At 40.0% G+C, this 17474-nt stretch overlaps 1 protein-coding gene across 5 annotated transcripts in view; it reads left to right on the forward strand.

Moving 5' to 3' along the window:
• Trpc1 (transient receptor potential cation channel subfamily C member 1) overlaps window positions 1-17474 on the forward strand; it is a 46107-nt gene that overhangs the window by 17117 nt on the left and 11516 nt on the right. For 4 of the 5 annotated variants that reach the window (XM_052187629.1, XM_052187630.1, XM_052187631.1 and 1 more), the window contains 5 exons: window positions 1175-1377; window positions 6329-6460; window positions 9410-9605; window positions 11905-12241; window positions 16355-16494. In XM_052187629.1, coding sequence (XP_052043589.1) covers window positions 1175-1377; window positions 6329-6460; window positions 9410-9605; window positions 11905-12241; window positions 16355-16494 — 1008 coding nt within the window. Of the gene's footprint in view, window positions 1-226; window positions 332-1174; window positions 1378-6328; window positions 6461-9409; window positions 9606-11904; window positions 12242-16354; window positions 16495-17474 lie in introns of those variants that run through there. The other variant, XM_052187634.1, reaches the window with a different exon arrangement.

Raw genomic sequence — 17474 nt, forward strand, 5'->3', positions numbered from 1 at the left:
GATTATTGTTTTGATATTTGAAGGACTAAGAAGTATTGCTTTTATCAAGAACTGTTGTTTTTATCACTGATGCTTAGTACACTAGGATGTATGCAAAATGTGTCTTTCAAAAGGGGTAAAGAAAGGGCTAGAAGGAAATACTGTACTATAAGGTATTACTTGAGTAGAAGGAATATGGGCATTTTTATTCTTCTTTCTGCTTTTCTGTATTTTTCAGATATTTTAAAATGAGTATACACTACTTTTACAATGTTAATAAAAGTTACCAAAGTGTGAACTTGATGAGCTTACCCTGGAGTCAAACAGCTCTCAAGGAAACCTCTGCAAAAAAGTGAGAAGCATTGGAAAGAATATGCAATAGTCATAAAATAGCCAACCCTTTTATTTAACTCTATACTTAAACTACTAAATGTTTTGTCTTCATTTCATACACTCACTGGCCTAAGGTCCCAGTTAGTGGGAGGAGCTCAGGGTCCCTGTCACACTGACCCTGATGGAGTCAGCTCCTGGTTGACTGTGGTTCCGCACATTCACTTCTCTGAGCCTCAGTTTCTTCATGCTTACTAATTGCACTCAGCTGGGTAGTTCACTGCGGGCATTACACGGGAAGATATAGGACTGACAGCTCCAGTTCTTGCCAAGTGTTAACTGTGATTGCAGTGGTCTTGCATATTTGTGATGGGCTGCAGGCCAGGCAGGGAAGGGACTGTATAAAGAAGTAGCTTCATAGCTGTCTGTAGGACAAGGCAGGCCACATGGGGGGAAAGTTTAGTTTTCCTCATGCATTTATACTGTGGCTGTTCTGAACATTTTTCCATGTTATTGTTTTCCTAAAATTCTTGTTCTTTCTCCTTATCATTCATGTTTCTATTAATTTTTAAAAATATTAATACTTTTTCTTAAAGTATTTTTCTAGATGCTCTTGCTTCTATATTAATAAAAACTGGAACCATAGTATTAGGATGTTGCCTATTGAAGATTGTATTTATTATATAACATTTGTTAATTAGAATTAAAATTTTAAAGTTTTAAAATAATGAGTCTAAGTAAAATGTATTCTTAAAATAAGCCTTATGTTTCTTATTTAATATTACTTTTATTCCATCCTTTAGATAAATATATTTTTTGAAGTCACAGATAATAACCCTTGGACATTTATATGAATATTTTTCAGAAACTTATGGAACGAATTCAGAATCCGGAATATTCAACAACGATGGATGTTGCACCTGTTATTTTAGCTGCTCATCGTAACAACTATGAAATTCTTACAATGCTTTTAAAGCAGGATGTGTCTTTGCCCAAGCCCCATGCTGTTGGCTGTGAATGCACGCTGTGTTCTGCAAAAAACAAAAAGGACAGCCTCAGACATTCCAGGTGAGGAAATTAAGATTTTGCTAAATAGAAGAGTAAAATCAATGTGCCTGTCAACGATACTTACTTGGGGGAAAAAGCTCTTTCAGTGCAACTTTTAAGAAATATGCTTGGGTAACTTAGGAGAGCCAGATTTCTAGGTCCTTTGTTCACGAGGTAAATTAGCAAGAGTGGAAAGGGACCACTGGGCAAGTTATAAAGAAAAACAAACTACTACTATTCCATTGTCAGCACCACCATCATGATGACCTTCATTAGCTTTTGGAGGTAGAGTCTTACTATATACATATACACACTGGCTAGCCTGGAACTCACCTTGAGGACTTAAAAGCTAATCTTAAAGTTGTGTTCTTCTGCCTTTGTGTTTCTTGAATACTTGGATTGTAGGTGTGTACCATTATCCCTGATAGAGCACAGCTTAATTGAGGAATGTGCAAAGACAATCAATGCAGCTTCCTCCTCCCAGGTGTAGCCTGAGATAGCTGCCTATAGAGATCTCCTACTGAGAATGGCTAGTCCCGCCCCTGTGTTTAACATAGTAAATGTGTGAGAGATTCCAAATGTAGCAAAACCCAACCTGATCCCAGCTTCACAGTGTATGTGCCTGTGTGAGTGTAGTTTGTCTTTTCTTCCTTCTCTTCCCACACTTTATCAGGTTTCCAAGACCCAAGCTTCACAGGTCCTGTTATATTTGTTTACTACCATATGTGTGCCGGGAGCAATGAATGCTCTCAACTACTGAGCCATCTTTCCAGCTCACAAAACTTCTCACTAAATATTTGAACTCTTTTTGCCTCTTATTTTTCTTCCTAGACCATATTTATATTTATTTCTTTACTATTTATCATCTCTTTTAACATCAAGAAAGGACCTGCCTTCTTTAGGTTCAAGAAGATCACTTCATTGGCAGTTTTCTTACAAGCGTGGCTGTGAGTTGGTTGAGAGAAGCCAGCTTTTCAGCATCAGCCTTTTATGAGCTTCGTATATGGTTTTGATACTCATTGTAGCAGCACAGAGCGATATACAGGCAGTCTTAGACATGGTAGCACACATCTGTAACCCCATGTCCTAGAATGGTAAGGCAGAAGAAGGATCATAAATTTGAGACCAGCAGAGAGTATTTAGAAAATTACTCTGCCCTAGGTATTATTATACATGGTATCCAAAGATGTTTTCATGGAGGCAAGTTGTGCAATAACCGCTTTGGTCACTGTAAAATAGAACTGTTAAAAATGCAGTGATATTTTAGAAATGTTTAGGTAATAAATACTAATAACCAAAAAATGTGATGTTCAGTTTTTATTCAATATACAGTTCTTTCACTCTTTTGTAAAGTAGTTAAAAAATAGTTGGAAGTTGAGTGTTACAAGCTGAGGACTATCATACTAATGTTGATGCTCTGATGGTTTCAGGCATCAACATGGTTAAGGAAGGATACGATTTTTTCTCTTAATGTATAGCTTGTCTACAAATTCTCCTGACCTGTGGATTATTCCTTTTTTGTTTGTTTTGTTTTGGTTTGGTTTTTGGTTGAGACAGGGTTTCTCTGTATAGCCCTGGCTGTGCTGGAACTTACTCTGTAGACCAGGCTGGTCTTGAACTCAGAAATCCACCTGCCTCTGCCTCTAAAGTGCTGGGATTAAAAGCTTGTGCCACCACTGTAAATTATTCCTAAATGTGCTGTTTAATATACATTTATACAAAGGATTCCAAGATTCTTTTTACTAGTAACTGCTACCTTAATTCTGAGGGATTGGAAAATATATTTATTTCTAATAAGGTGTAAAGTAAAGTAACAAACCAAATTTTACTCTTTCAAAATGTAAAGTTCTGATCTTAGAATATTTATAAAGTTATCATTGATCATTTTAACTTCAGAGAATTTAACCATTTTAAACTAAGACATCATGCTCTTAGCAACCCTCCAGTACATAGGAAAAACAGCCGAATTTCTGTATCCATCTCAGGACTGTTTGGCAAATTCTGTCCAAATGGCATCGTTGCTTATGGTTCTTGCACATGATCCTGTGTTAAGAAAGTTTTCCAAACTTTCATTTGTGTAAGTGTGTAATTGTCTTGTCAGCTAGGCATTTGTAGACATGCTATTACTCCATATATGGCTTTCTTATTTCCAGAGTCTCACTGACATTCCTGGTTGGTCCTTTGCTGTCACAGTCTTGCAGTCTCAGTCTTGAGAACCAGTTTTCCTTTGGTCATTTTGCCCAGGCCAGTGTTTGGTTCTCCTGACTCAGAGTTACAGGTTTACTAGCCTGAACTGATAAAACTACAGCTTTTTATTGAATGGGGACTAGGAAGGATTGAGAGAGATCTCAGCCATAGATAGCTTCAGTGGAAGGCTCGAGACTTGTGAAACAGTAAACAGTAAAAGGTTGTGAATATGAAATGACTGGAAATTAATTTAAAATCATACAGTGAGTGTGGACTGTTTCTGGATCACTTGCTGCTGCACATGGGGTCCCTTCGGTGCAGCCTTGCTTGTGCTGACATACCATTTATGAAGATTGGTCTGATAAAGTCAATCAATATAAATATAGTTGTCTATACATATTTGGGTAGTTATAGTGCAGGCAAGTGCCTCTACAGGAATACTTAAGATACAGATAAAGCAGATATGGTGGTACCTGCCCATAATCTGAGCTGCTTGAGAGGTTGAAGCAGAAGGATTGTGAGCTCAACCTGTATAATGTGGGGGGAAAAGACATATAGACAAGTGAATGTAGTTTGTTTTGTTTGTCTCTTTTTGTATATGGTATCCTGGTACATTTCCCAAGCTAGCCTTAAGTTCAAGCAAGCCTCCTCCCTAGCCCCCTCTGTGTCCATGAATGCAGACTATCTTTGCTTATAAGTAACATTATAGCTATAGATTAAATGACGAATGTGTCAGTGAATTTAGAATTTTATCTAAAAAAAAAATCCATTACAAAGAAAGTAAGAAGTTAAACAACCAACTGGAAATGGTATTTGAATCACTTTTGACTAGAGAATAATCAACAGAAAAAAAAATGGGCTAAAGAATTTGAACCGGCCATTTACAGAAGCATAACTCTAAAGCTTGAGAGGATAGTTGAGCTCCTAAAGAAATACAGGTTAAAACAGCCTAAAGTTCCATTTTCTATTACGGCTAAATTTAGGATGGCGGTGCCTACTCCAGTGAATATAACAAAGGCGTGTGGGAAATTCACTGTTTTTATTTTATTGCTCTCAATAATATCTGAGAGTATATGATATGCATGCTGTTTTTGCCCAACAATTTGTACTGTATTAGGTTGTTTTTTGTTTGTTTTTTGTTTTTTGTTTTTGTTTTGTTTTGTTTTGTTTTTAGGATTTTTGGTTTTTTCGAGACAGGGTTTCTCTGTATAGCCCTGGCTGTCCTTGAACTCACTCTGTAGACCAGGCTGGCCATGAACTCAGAAATTCGCCTGCCTCTGCTTCCCAGAGTGCTGGGATTACAGGTGTGCGTCACCACTGCCCGGCCTAAATTATATTTTTTGTCATTCTTTTTTAATTTTTATATTTTGAGAACTTTTTACATGAGCATGTTATCTATGTAATTTCTACCTCTCCTTTCTGTCTCATGCTCTTCCTGTGTTCCTCCTCCTAAATCCATGGTCTCTTAATTATTGTTTCATTGTCTCTCCCTCCCCCTCTCCGTCCCCCTCTCCCTCCCCCTCTCCCTTTCTCCCTTCCCCTCCCCCTCCCTTTCCCTCTCTCTCCCTCCCTCCCTTTCCCTTTCTCTCTCCCTCTCCCCCCTCTCCCTCTTCCTCTCTCCCTCTCCCTCTCTCCCTCTCCCACTCTCCCCCTTTCCCTTCCCCTCCCCTCCCTTTCCCTCTCCCTCTCCCCTTCTCCCTTCCCCTCCCCTTCCCTTTCCCTCTCCCTCTCCCTCTCTCTCCCTTTCCCCCTCCCTCTCCTTCTCCCTTTCTTCCTCTCCCTCTCCCTTTCCCTCCCTCTCCCTCTCCTTCTCTTCTTCTCTCCCTCTCCCCCCTCCCTCTCCCTCTCCCTCTCCCTCTCTCCTGAATCCATTTAAATGTTGCTTGTATACATGTGTGCAGGGCTGGCCATTGCGGGTTGAGCAGCCTGTGCAGGAACTCCCTCTGCTACCCCTGGAGGAAGCTAACTGTGAACAGGCACAGGTGACCTGCAGCTTTCCCTCTGAACAGCGGCACATCCACTGCTGTCATTATGCTGGTCTTGTCTAGGCAGCCATATTGTTGAGATTTCGTGGGTGCATTTTTCACTGTCATACCTATAGGACAGTTTGTAGGAAGGGGTCTGGGCCGCTGACTCTTGCAGCTTTTCTGCCTACCTCTTCTGTATTTCCCCCCCAAACCTGAGGTGAGAGGTTGCCTTGTAGAAGTAAAATATGGGGTTGTGCACCCAAAAGCTCCTGGTTCTGCATTTTGATTAGTTGTGGGTTTCTCAGAGAGTCTCAGTCTTTTGCCAGAAGAAGCTTCTCTAATGAGGTGCGAGAGACCCACTCATCCATGGGTATAAAGACAGGGACTTAGACGTTCTGTTGGTTAGGGAAACAGCCATCGGTAGTAGTCTCTCCTCTCTGGTCTGTGGCCCTCCAGCCATATGGAGTTGTTCTCTCTATGTGTCCCAGGCTAGCCCGAAGCCTGCTTTGTAACCTCCAAACTCCCAATCCTGTCTCAGCTGCCTGAGAGGTGAAAACTGCAGGCCTAGATATACCAAGGCAGCCAACATTTTGAATGTTTGAAAAAAGACAGTAATTTAAAACTGTGGAAAACATTTTCCAATGTTTGTTCTCAAAATATTTAAGTTTTAGGTGTTTCTTCTTATGGAAATATCTTGAAATAGGTATATGTATAGTTAAACTTAAATATTTTATACTTTATATGTTTTTAAAGATTGTGGATTAAAACTAACAAGGGTGTTTTAATTTTTCACATTTTGTAATCTAATTTTATCACAGGTTTCGTCTTGATATCTATAGATGTCTGGCCAGTCCAGCTCTAATAATGTTAACAGAGGAGGATCCAATTCTGAGAGCATTTGAACTTAGTGCTGACTTAAAGGAACTCAGTCTTGTGGAGGTGGAATTCAGGTGGGAAAGGATGGATGCTTTGTGTTATGACTTTTGCTGTAGACTCTCTGCCTCGGTCTGTTCGTAAGATGACTAATGCTGCCACTTAGTTCCTCCTCCTCTGTCCCTTCTCTTTAACCACTGAATCCCCAGCAGACCTTGAGGTTACCCTTGTGGCAGAGCATCTGGTTTGTAAAGTGCAGGCAGGGGTTGTACATAAAAATGCTTTGCTTGTATGGCTCTGCTCCATCTTGAAAGGTTAACACTGAACTGGAGCAGGATCAGAGACAAGTTTTCATTAGCCTTAATACAGGCATATACAATGTGTTCTTCAAAGTTCTGAGTCCAGAGACTTAGGAAAACCTACATATAACTTTTAAAGTTTAGAACTACTATACTTTAAGTACATTACATTAAAAAGAAAAACTTAGTATAACATCTGTCTTACTTAGGGGTTTACTGCTGTGAACAGACACCATGACCTAGGCAACTCATAAACCGCAACATTTAATTGGGGCTGGCAGACAGGTTCAGAGGTTTTGTTTATTACCATCAAGATGGGAACATGGTAGCATCCAGGCAGGCATGACATGGGGGAAGCTGAAAGTTCTACATCTTTGTCTGAAGGCCATTGGGAGAAGATTGACTTCCAGGCATCTAGGAGGAGGGTCTCAAGCCCATCCCCACAGTGACACATTTCTTCCAACAAGATCACACCTCCTAATAAGGCCAAGCATATTCAAACCACAGCAACACACACACACACACACACACACACACACTTTGAGGAACTCACAAGACATAGTTAAAAATTCAATTTTATTAAGATATGAGGCTATAAATAAATTTTATTTAAAAACGAAGAATTTATTTTAACTTTATTTTTGTTTCCATATAAAATAGAATTTATATAATTCTTTCCAAAAATAGATTTGAACAACTACTATGATTGTATTACATCCATGAACAAATAAAGTTAGATTTGAATGTTATCTTAAAACTCCCTTATTTCAACCTGGTGTTCAATAGGCAGAGCAAGGTCTGCAAAAGATGTTTTTACTAATGTCAGCAATGAGTTAAAAGCAGAGTTAAAACTGAAAGAATCAAAGTTATAGCTCAGCATGCTGCCACATGCCTGCAATCCCACCGTTTGTGAAGTGGAAGCAAGAGGATTGGTGTGTGAAACCAGCTCCCTGGGCTACATAACAAAGCTGTGGCTCATCAAAACTGTGTCTCAGAAAGGGAGACAAGGGAAGGGCATGGTGACACACACCTTTAATCCCAGCACTTGGGAGATAGAAGAAGAACTTTTGTGAACTCCAAGGCCAACCTGGTCTACTTGGTGATTCCTGGCCTGCAGGGCTACACATTGAGAGACCCTGTCTTTAAAAAAACAATAAGAAAAAGAGGAAGCAAGCCCCATAAAGTTATAATTAGGGTGCAAGATCCTTGCTCATCACTAACTGTATCTCTGTCTAAACTATGTAAGTACTTAATCATCTTCTCATAATCTATTAGAGATTAAGCACATTAAATCAATAAATTGTATTTTTGCTTTAGCCATCTTAAATGTTTAGATATGAGATATCCTAAGCCAGAAGGCATGTAATAAATACTTTGTCAGAGAAAGCCAGTGAATTATTCTCAGGTTATGTAGTAATGTAAAGAATAAGAAAAATGTTTTTGGGCCTTGTTGGTGTCACACGCCTTTAATCCCAGCCCTTGGAAGGCAGAGGCAGGCGGATTTCTGAGTTCGAGGCTAGCCTGGTCTACAGAGTGAGTTCCAGGACAGCCAGGGCTATTACCGTGTCTCAAAAAACCCAGAAAAAAAAAAGGAAGGAAAAAAAGAAAAATGTTTGCCTGTAAGGAAAAGGTTGAGGTTAGAGTCATAGCTTTATACAGCCAGCTCCTGGACCAGTAACCCTCTGGAAAGAGTATGCAGTGGATACAACATACTTATTTTTGATTAACTGAGTTATAAATTTAATGTAATTGATGTTTAATAAAGAATTATATACCTAAACTTCATTTCTCACAAATTATGTTAAAGACCTATTTTATAAGCAATTTAAAGACAGTGGTAAAGTATAGAAAATAGTACTTCAGAAGGGAGTTTCTTAGGAGGTGAGTTAGTGTTTTTTTTTTTAACTTGAACTTCACTCAAATGAGTGCTTTTAATTTGTCAGATCTTTTTCAGTATTAGAATAGCTTACATATGTTGTATATAATTGAAAGTTAGTGTGAGCTTAAATTACCTAGTAATATTAAAAGCATTGTTTTTATTGTTTACATGACTAATATCAAGGGAAATTTTAGCCATCTGTGATGGTTTGAATATGCTTGGTCCAGGAAGTGGTATTATTTGGAGGTGTGGCCTTGTTGGAGTAGGTGTGGCCTTGTTGGAGAAAGTGTGTCAGCGTGGGCATGGGCTTTAAGACTCTTATCCTAGCTGCCTGGAAGCCATTTTTCCCCTTTCTGCCTTTGAATGAAGATGTAGAACTCTGAGCTCCTCCAGCCTCACATCTGCCTGGATGCTGCCATGTTCCTACCTTGATGATAATGACCGAACTTCTGAACTTGTAAGCCAGCCCCAATTCAATGTTGTCCTTTTTAAGAGTTGCCTTGGTCATGGTATCTGTTCATAGCAGAAAAACCCTAATTAAGACACCATCTTACAGAGAAAGAGAAGTGAGTGAAGTAAAAAACTGAGCAAGTTTTCTCAACATTTCTCAGAGTGATTATAAAATATACTGTACTCACCTGAAATCATCAGTATGGGCACAGGAAGCATGTTTCTCCAAATCCATGGAGAATTTCTGCACCAGGAAGCTCCTGTGTCAGCAAGAAAAGAGAAGATCTTATGCAGTCCTGTCAGAATTTAAATACTGCTGAATAAAGTAATTTCCAGAGAATTTAATCTCCTTGGACAGTGGGAGTGACATTCCTGATTGAAGGCTGTGCATTTTGTAGGAATGATTATGAAGAACTAGCCCGTCAGTGCAAAATGTTTGCCAAAGATTTGCTTGCACAAGCCCGGAATTCTCGTGAACTGGAAGTTATCCTAAACCACACATCAAGTGATGAGCCTCTTGATAAACGGGGACTACTAGAGGAAAGAATGAACTTAAGTCGTCTGAAACTTGCTATTAAATACAACCAGAAGGAGGTAGGAAGCTTTCTGTGATGTATTTATTTTCTTTACCTTGGTTCTCAAATAAAATAAAAGTTGTAACAATATAAACAGTATAGCATTTATAACTCAATAGTGTATATGTAGCTTAAAGGAAAGGTCATGGTAGTCTGGAAGTAGAATGATCCTGTTCAGAAGGTCAGATCTCTGGTTTCTGAACATCAGCCGGACCACGAATAGTGTGCTCAGCATGCTCAGATGGGTGAGCTGAAAGTGTGACCCTGAAGGAAGTCACACTGCGTCCCTTCTGCTAGAGTCTGCTGGCCACAGGAGCCACAGGCTACTGAGTTGAAGGACGGATGGGAACAGTGATGGCGTCTTTTCCCACCACCTCTCGGTGACAGGAATATAGAGAATCCATGTCCATGCCTCAAACTACTGTAGACTTAGAACATATGTAATTGAAATCTTGTTTTTCTAGATAATACTTAATATAATTTCTAATTATTATTATATTAAGGATGCAAAGTACAGTAATAAGGTTAAATTTTCTTTGATATTTAGGGAAAGGTAATGTAATTGAGTTCTGGCTGCTGCTAAAAGAGTGCTTTGGGAAGAAAGACTTCCAGTCCCAGGTATCTTACCTTGTGGGACAAATTAAGTTCCCCCCAGAACACTGAAATTCAAACAGAAGAATAGGAAACGAAGTTAAGGGGCTGGAGAGATGGCTGCTTTTCTAGAGGACCTAGGTTCATTTCTCAGCACCCACATCCCAGCTCATGGTTGTCTGTAACACCAGTTCCAGGGGATCCAATGCCCTATTCTGGACTCTGTGCGCACCAAACACACAATTGATACACAGATATATACATATAAACCAAGTGTTTGTACACATACAATAAGATTTAAAAATTAAAGAATGACATATGATATAATTGTTAAAATTAGTGTTTGAGACAGGATTTCTCTGTGTAGCCCTCACTGTCCTGGAACTCAGTCTGTAGACTAGGCTGGCCTCAAACCCATAGAGATTGCCTGCCTCTGCCTCCTGAGTCCTGGGATTAAAGGCGTATGACACCAACATTTTTTTAAAATGTAACATTGACAAAATAATATCTTAGATTACTTGAGTAATATGATTATAGATTGGTAATAGGAAATCTGATTAAGATATATAAGAAAAACATTGCCATTTAAATTTATAAGCTAAGAAACTTTATAAAATTGTACAAATTAACTTTTGTACTTGAACTAGAATTTTGTTCTTATTTGAGATTTTTCTTCTCACATGAAATTTACTATTAACCAAGTTTAAGAGTATTTTTAGGGGGCTGGTGTGGTGGCTTAGTGGTTTAGAGTACTTGTTGCTTTTGCTCAGGACCCTGGTTTGGTTCCTCGAACCCATGTGGTGGCTCACAAACATCTGTGATTCATTTACAAGGGATCCCAATGCCCTGTTCTTACCTCTGCAAATACCATGTACTACCATGGTATAGATACATGCATATAGGTAAAACATACACACACAAAAATCTAAAAAACTAATTTTTAAAGCATATTTTTAATGGCTCAGGCCTGTAATCCCAGCTACTGAGACAGAAAGCTCTCTAGTCCAAGATCATCCTAGACAGCTTAGCAAGACTTCCTCCAGTGAGGGCTAACAAGAGGGCTGAGGACTTAGCTGAGTGGAGAGCACTTGCCTACCATGTGCAAGACCCTAGCTTCAGTCCTGCACAACAGGAGGAGATTAGTTCCTCTGGCATATTTTAAGTCACTCTCTGTGTTTTTGTGAAGTGTGTCTAGATCTAATATTTGGACTATTTTTATCACACCATCTCTGTTCCTTAGAAGTTAGGAACTAAATCTTTCTCAAAGATTAGTTAGTGCAGTCCATGGAATGCACATCAACTTTCAACATATTGAATGTCTTTGTGCTGGCTAATAAAGGCTCGTGATAGTCTTTAATACTGCTAATACTGTTAATACTTAAACTGGCATGTGCTGTGAACAAGGCAATATCCTAAGAACTTGACACTGAATCTTCACAAGTTCGTGAGGAGCTACTATTGCTATACAGATGTTAAAAATGAGGGCTGGGAAGTTTGGAGAAGCTGAAAACTTACTCATGGTCATTTAGTCTGTGTCAGAGCCTAGATCTGAATCTGCATAATCAGGCTCAAACCTCTTCACTCTCAGTTGTAAGAGGGGGGAAACAAACCCTGTAAACTTTGTGGGCTTTTTCTACTACTGTTAAGTTTGAATTGAATATCAGTCAGTTACTATTTAAAGGTTTTTTTCCCCTTTTGTTTTTTATGTTTCTGTATGTCCTTTTCAGTTTGTCTCCCAGTCAAATTGCCAGCAGTTCCTGAACACCGTTTGGTTCGGACAGATGTCAGGTTACCGCCGTAAGCCCACCTGTAAGAAGATAATGACTGTTTTGACAGTTGGCATCTTCTGGCCAGTTTTGTCACTATGTTATTTGATAGCTCCCAAATCTCAATTTGGTCGAATCATTCACACGCCTTTCATGAAGTTTATTATTCATGGGGCATCATATTTCACATTCTTGCTGTTACTGAATCTCTACTCACTTGTCTACAATGAGGACAAGAAAAATACAATGGGGCCAGCACTTGAGAGAATAGACTACCTTCTCATTCTGTGGATTATTGGTAAGTATCAAGTGAGTTCAGAAGATTTGCCTTTGTTATTTAATATGCCCTGCTTGATGACATTATGAGCATGGAGTTTAATTTGCAATTTTGTTCTTTGGCACAGCTAAGACACGAGTATTTTCCTGATCATTTATCTAATACTTTTACAAAGGTTAATATTCCTGATTTTATAACTTTATATTGCTTAAACATATGAAAGTCAAATATTCTTTCTGTGTGTCTGTCTCTCTGTATCTCTCTTTGTGTGTGTGTGTGTGTGTGTGTGTTTATGCATGTGTTTGTGCTGGTGCGCATGTGTGGGTGTGAATACAGTGAGGGCTCATTATGTGACAAAACGTTTCCCGGGGAGATACAGCATATACATCTACTTAAAACAGATAGGGATCTCATGGATGACCAAAGTATGGATACCATCAAAGTCCAATTTGATGAACTAGTGAGTTGTATTGGGCTTCCCTACAGGAATATGGGTGAAGGGTTACTTAATAGAACAGAAATAACTCAAAGGCAGCTGTGTCACTGAGGCCCACCCCAGCATGAGTTACATACAGCTCACAAAGCTAGGAACCTAGAACACACAGTACAGCCTGCAGGCAGCTCAGCTCAGGGGCTTGGATGGAGAGTGTCCTTTCCAGGTGCCTCAGCTGGTCTAACCCAACTCTTGCAGGCAACATCTAGTTTCTGCTTCTTCTAGGCAACTGGTCTTGTCTGAGTTGTCTTTGAAAGCTTGCTTTCCTTTGGTCTGAGAGAAACTCTGAGCTTCTATAATTTACTCAGGCAGGGAGGGGGCCTAGTGAATCTGGTCAGTTGCAGGGACTTTATGAAGCCATTTACCTTCCTGCCTAAGGAGCTTCTCTGCAGAGTGGAACCTTTCAATCTCCAGTTACACATCAGGATGCAAATGTTATACCTCAGGGATATCCACCTCACTTATTAAGACAGTATCTCACTGAGGGGTGGGGCTGGATTAGACCATGCTGGCTGGCCAGCAAATCCTAGTGATTTCCTGAGTCTGCTGTTAGTATTATAGGTGTTTGCTGCTGTATCTGGTGCTCTCCCCCCCTTTCTCTGTCTCTGTCTCTGTCTCTGTCTCTGTCTCTCTCTCTCTCTCTCTCTCTCTCTCTCTCTGTGTGTGTGTGTGTGTGTGTGTGTGTGTGTGTGAGAGAGAGAGAGAGAGAGAGAGAGAGAGAGAGAGAGAGAGTGTGTGTCTGTGTGCTAGGAATCTAATTCAGATCATCATATTTGCACAGCAAACATAGACTGAGCTGTCTTCCCTGCTTGTAAGTTAGAAGCTCTTTTAATTGTATGTGTGTGTGAATGTATGTATATACATGTAATGCATGGAGGCCAAAAGTCAAAGTAGGGTGCATGATTGCTCAGCTGCTCCCACCTTGTTTTTTGAGGCAGGGTCTCTCACCTAACCATGATCTCCCCAATATGGATAGACTGGCTGGCTCTAGGCATCTGCCTGTCTCTGCCTCCCTGGCACTGGGATTATTGGGGTTCACTATGCACCTAGTGAAGGAACTCTGGTCAGCATGTGGTGAGTGTGGTGAGCATGGCTCTGGCAAGCCTTGCCCTTCTCCCCGATTCCTACCGCCTTTCTAAAAACCCTTAGATTAGATTCCTAAAGCTAGCCACCAAGGTCTAGTCCCTTTGGTCACTTCCTTCTCCTGAGGCTGATTAACAAGGTCTAGGTCTAGCTATTAAAGTATTAAAGTCCAGCAATCAAAAGCCCCTTTTGAATCACGTAATTAGCATGCCCAATTAAATTAATATCCTAACACAAGGTTTCTTGTAACTTTATAACCTGGCATTTTCTTCTCTCTCTCTCTCTCTCTCTCTCTCTCTCTCTCTCTCTCTCTCTCTCTCTCTCTCTCTCTCTCTCTCTCTCTCTCCTTAAAGATTTATTTATTTATTTTATGCATATGAGTACACTACCATTGCTCTCTTCAGATACACCAGAAGAGGCCACCAGACACCATTACAGATGGTTGTGAGCCAACATGTGGTTGCTGGGAATTGAACTCAGGACCTCTGGAAGAGCAGTCAGTGCCCTTAACCGCTGAACCATCTTTCCAGCCCCATCCTGGCATTTCCTTATGTGCCACTTCTGTCTTCTCTCTATCTGGAGGCAGTCCTCTGTGTGTTCTCCTTTCCCTCTGGGGACAAATACCCTTCCCCCTTTCCCATGGTTCTTTCTCCTTCCTGATCATCATCCTCTATCTTCTGTCATCCTTGTCTTTTATTCCCTGCCCTCTGTAGCTCTGGGGAAAATAAATACCCTTTGTCTTGGGGTCCTTTCCCTAACACCTGGCCTTTTATGTCTGTGCTGGAGATCTCAGTTCACTTCCCCAGTCTTGCATGTCAAGCACTTTACCAACTGAGTATATTATGGTGATGCCCCTGCAGGCTTTATTGCTGGCAGGAAAAGGTGATCAGAATGAGGGAAGAATGAAACATGGCTCGGCCCAAGCTTGCCGTAGCTGGCGCTGGACCACGACTTCTAGAGTTGGCCCAGATCATTTTACTTTAGCCATATTTAAGCACAGTACCATTTTTGGGAAAAAGTGTTGAGATAACAATTAACTCAGCCCCGTAAGTACAACAAAGCTTTAAAAATGTTTATCTTGAAGTTCTTAGGAGAGTACCTATGGCTTCATCCATAAGATGGTTTCTTGACTTAGAAACAATGCTCAAGATAAGGGTCTAGGAAAAATGACTAAAGTAAACATAATAGCGGGGAGTCAGGATTGGCCTGGCCCTAAGATGACATAGAAGTCACGAAGGCTGTTGTAAAGCACAAGTGGCATCACTCTTAAGAATGGGTTTTATGGTCTAGGCATCTGGAGTCAGTGTTTCTTGGTATGGAAATCCTGTCTTCCATTTCCAGTGGGTGTCTGGATCTGTTTCCTGTCACCCGCACTCATCAGGTTACACCCAGATGAGGGGAGCTTAGGCCTCTCTCTCTCGGGGATCGAGGGGAATTGTAGGCAGACAGTGGGAGCCTATAGCATTGGAGACAGTGAGTGTAGCCAGTGAGTCTAGAGTCCACACTAGAGATGGGCCAGAGGGTTCAGAGCGGTAGCTGACTCTGGGTTCTCTGCCTGAAGGGGGCGTGAGAGGACAGGATTTGCTTTTGTAATGAGTGAAGTTTAGAAGAAATGGGAGTTGGGGTTATTCAAGCAATGCAGTAATTCATATTGAACAACAAGAGGGATGGAGTGCTAATAACTGAACCGAGAAGACAATCTGCAAGTGTGAATTTGAGGCAGAGATCAGCTCAGTTGGATACATCTCTAACTAGAGGAGCAGAGCAGAAGAATGCCTAAATAAGTTGAGTTTAGATAGAAGTTGTTATATAAATATGAATTAAGTTTAAATATATGTGCTTAAAGAGTTGGGAAGATAGCTCAGTCAGTAGAATGCCTACTGTGCAGGCTTGAGGCCCTGAGTTCAGGTCCACAGCACACATAAAAGTCAGGCACTCCAGTGTGCACCTGTAGCCTCAGTGCTGTGAAGACAGAGACCGGTGGATCCTGGAGCTTGTCGGCCAGCCAGCAACGGTCTCCAAGTTCACTGAGACCCTGTTTCAAGAGGTAAGGTGGAGAGGTGATTGAGGAGATCACCTGTACTGACCTCTGGCTTCTGTACATATGTGCATGCATGCACACATTCACTGATCACACAAAAATTACAGAAATTTGAGACTGTTGTCACAAGATGCTATTTTAAAGGCACTAGACTAGATAAGATCATGAAAGCACTATATTTCATAGTTACAAGAGTCCAGAACACCATGGGGGCGCTCATATGCATGCATTTATCTTCCTAGTTTATGTCACATCAGTTAGTGTCCCATTCTGGCCAAATATGAAACTTAAGGTTATTTTTTTAAGTCACATGAAACATAAGGATTTTTCTTGCAAGTTTTAAAAGATCTTCACTAAAAGGCTGTTGCTCCCCTCCACTGTCCCCTACTGCCTTTGGAATACAATTATATTGGGATATAGTTAACCCAAGAGCTAGAAACACTTTGCCTCTTAAAGTATTATTTAGCATATAGTTGAATTAATAAACCTGGCTTTTTTTTTTTTTTTATCATTTTAGGGATGATTTGGTCAGACATTAAGAGACTGTGGTATGAAGGGTTGGAAGACTTTTTAGAAGAATCTCGTAACCAGCTCAGCTTTGTTATGAATTCCCTTTACCTGGCAACCTTTGCCCTCAAAGTGGTGGCTCACAACAAGGTGACTGTTTATTGTCAGTCAAAGATACATTTACTGCAAAAACTAAGATAACTGTATGTAATTCAGACTTAATATAGATTCAAATCTATGTCTGCTTTATTTCCATTTTAAAATAATCTGTGTGGATGTGGTTGCTTACTTTTTCAGTCCTTTGAGCGGTTTACCTTTTCATTAATGGTTACACAACATGCGTTGGGTACCATGGTTGATGTTAGATACACTGTATCTAATTTCACTTTCTCAGCAATTCTTTAAGACAGAACAGAGTTATTATCCTCATTTTGCCAATAAGAAAATGACTCAGAGATATTAATAACATATCTAAAACTATATAGTTTTTAAAAAGATGATTTAAATACAGGTCCTAGCTATGTTCTTTCTACCAAATGTTTTATTTCTTCATTTAGCTCATTTACTTAATCTCTTACTTTCATCAGTATTTATGATTTCTCAAAGCGAGAAAATATACTAGTCTCTATGTTAGCTATGGGGTGTCACATTTAAAGAACTAAGATATTTAATATTACCTGATTTTTTTTTTGCTATTTATATAGAAAGAACAACATGATTCTATCAGTTTATTTTATGTAACATCTATTTGTTTAATTGGTCAAAAGTATGCAGCATGTTGGTGAGAGAGCACTTCAGTGACTGGCGTGAGGAAGTGCTAAAAGTCAGAATTGCCTCCCTAGAAATGAACGTGGTCAGATATAGTGCCTGATAGGTTGGGTAGCATTGATTTTTCAGACTAATTTCTTTATTTCTAGAGGTAGTTTTCAAATTCAAACCAGACATTTTGAGAGTGGAAGGATGTGTGGTTCACAGTCACTAGAACGACTGGTCTAAGGTCACAGCCAGCAGGACAGGCAGACAGCCATGGTGTCTAGGTACAACAGCACTTTCGTTTGTTATTTGAAGTGTGTATGAGGGTGACTTTTGTAGTGTGCTCTAAGTTCCTAAGTCAAAGGACTATGTTTAGT

This window comes from Apodemus sylvaticus, chromosome 7, assembly GCF_947179515.1.
Source record: "Apodemus sylvaticus chromosome 7, mApoSyl1.1, whole genome shotgun sequence".
Classification (NCBI taxonomy): domain Eukaryota; kingdom Metazoa; phylum Chordata; class Mammalia; order Rodentia; family Muridae; genus Apodemus; species Apodemus sylvaticus.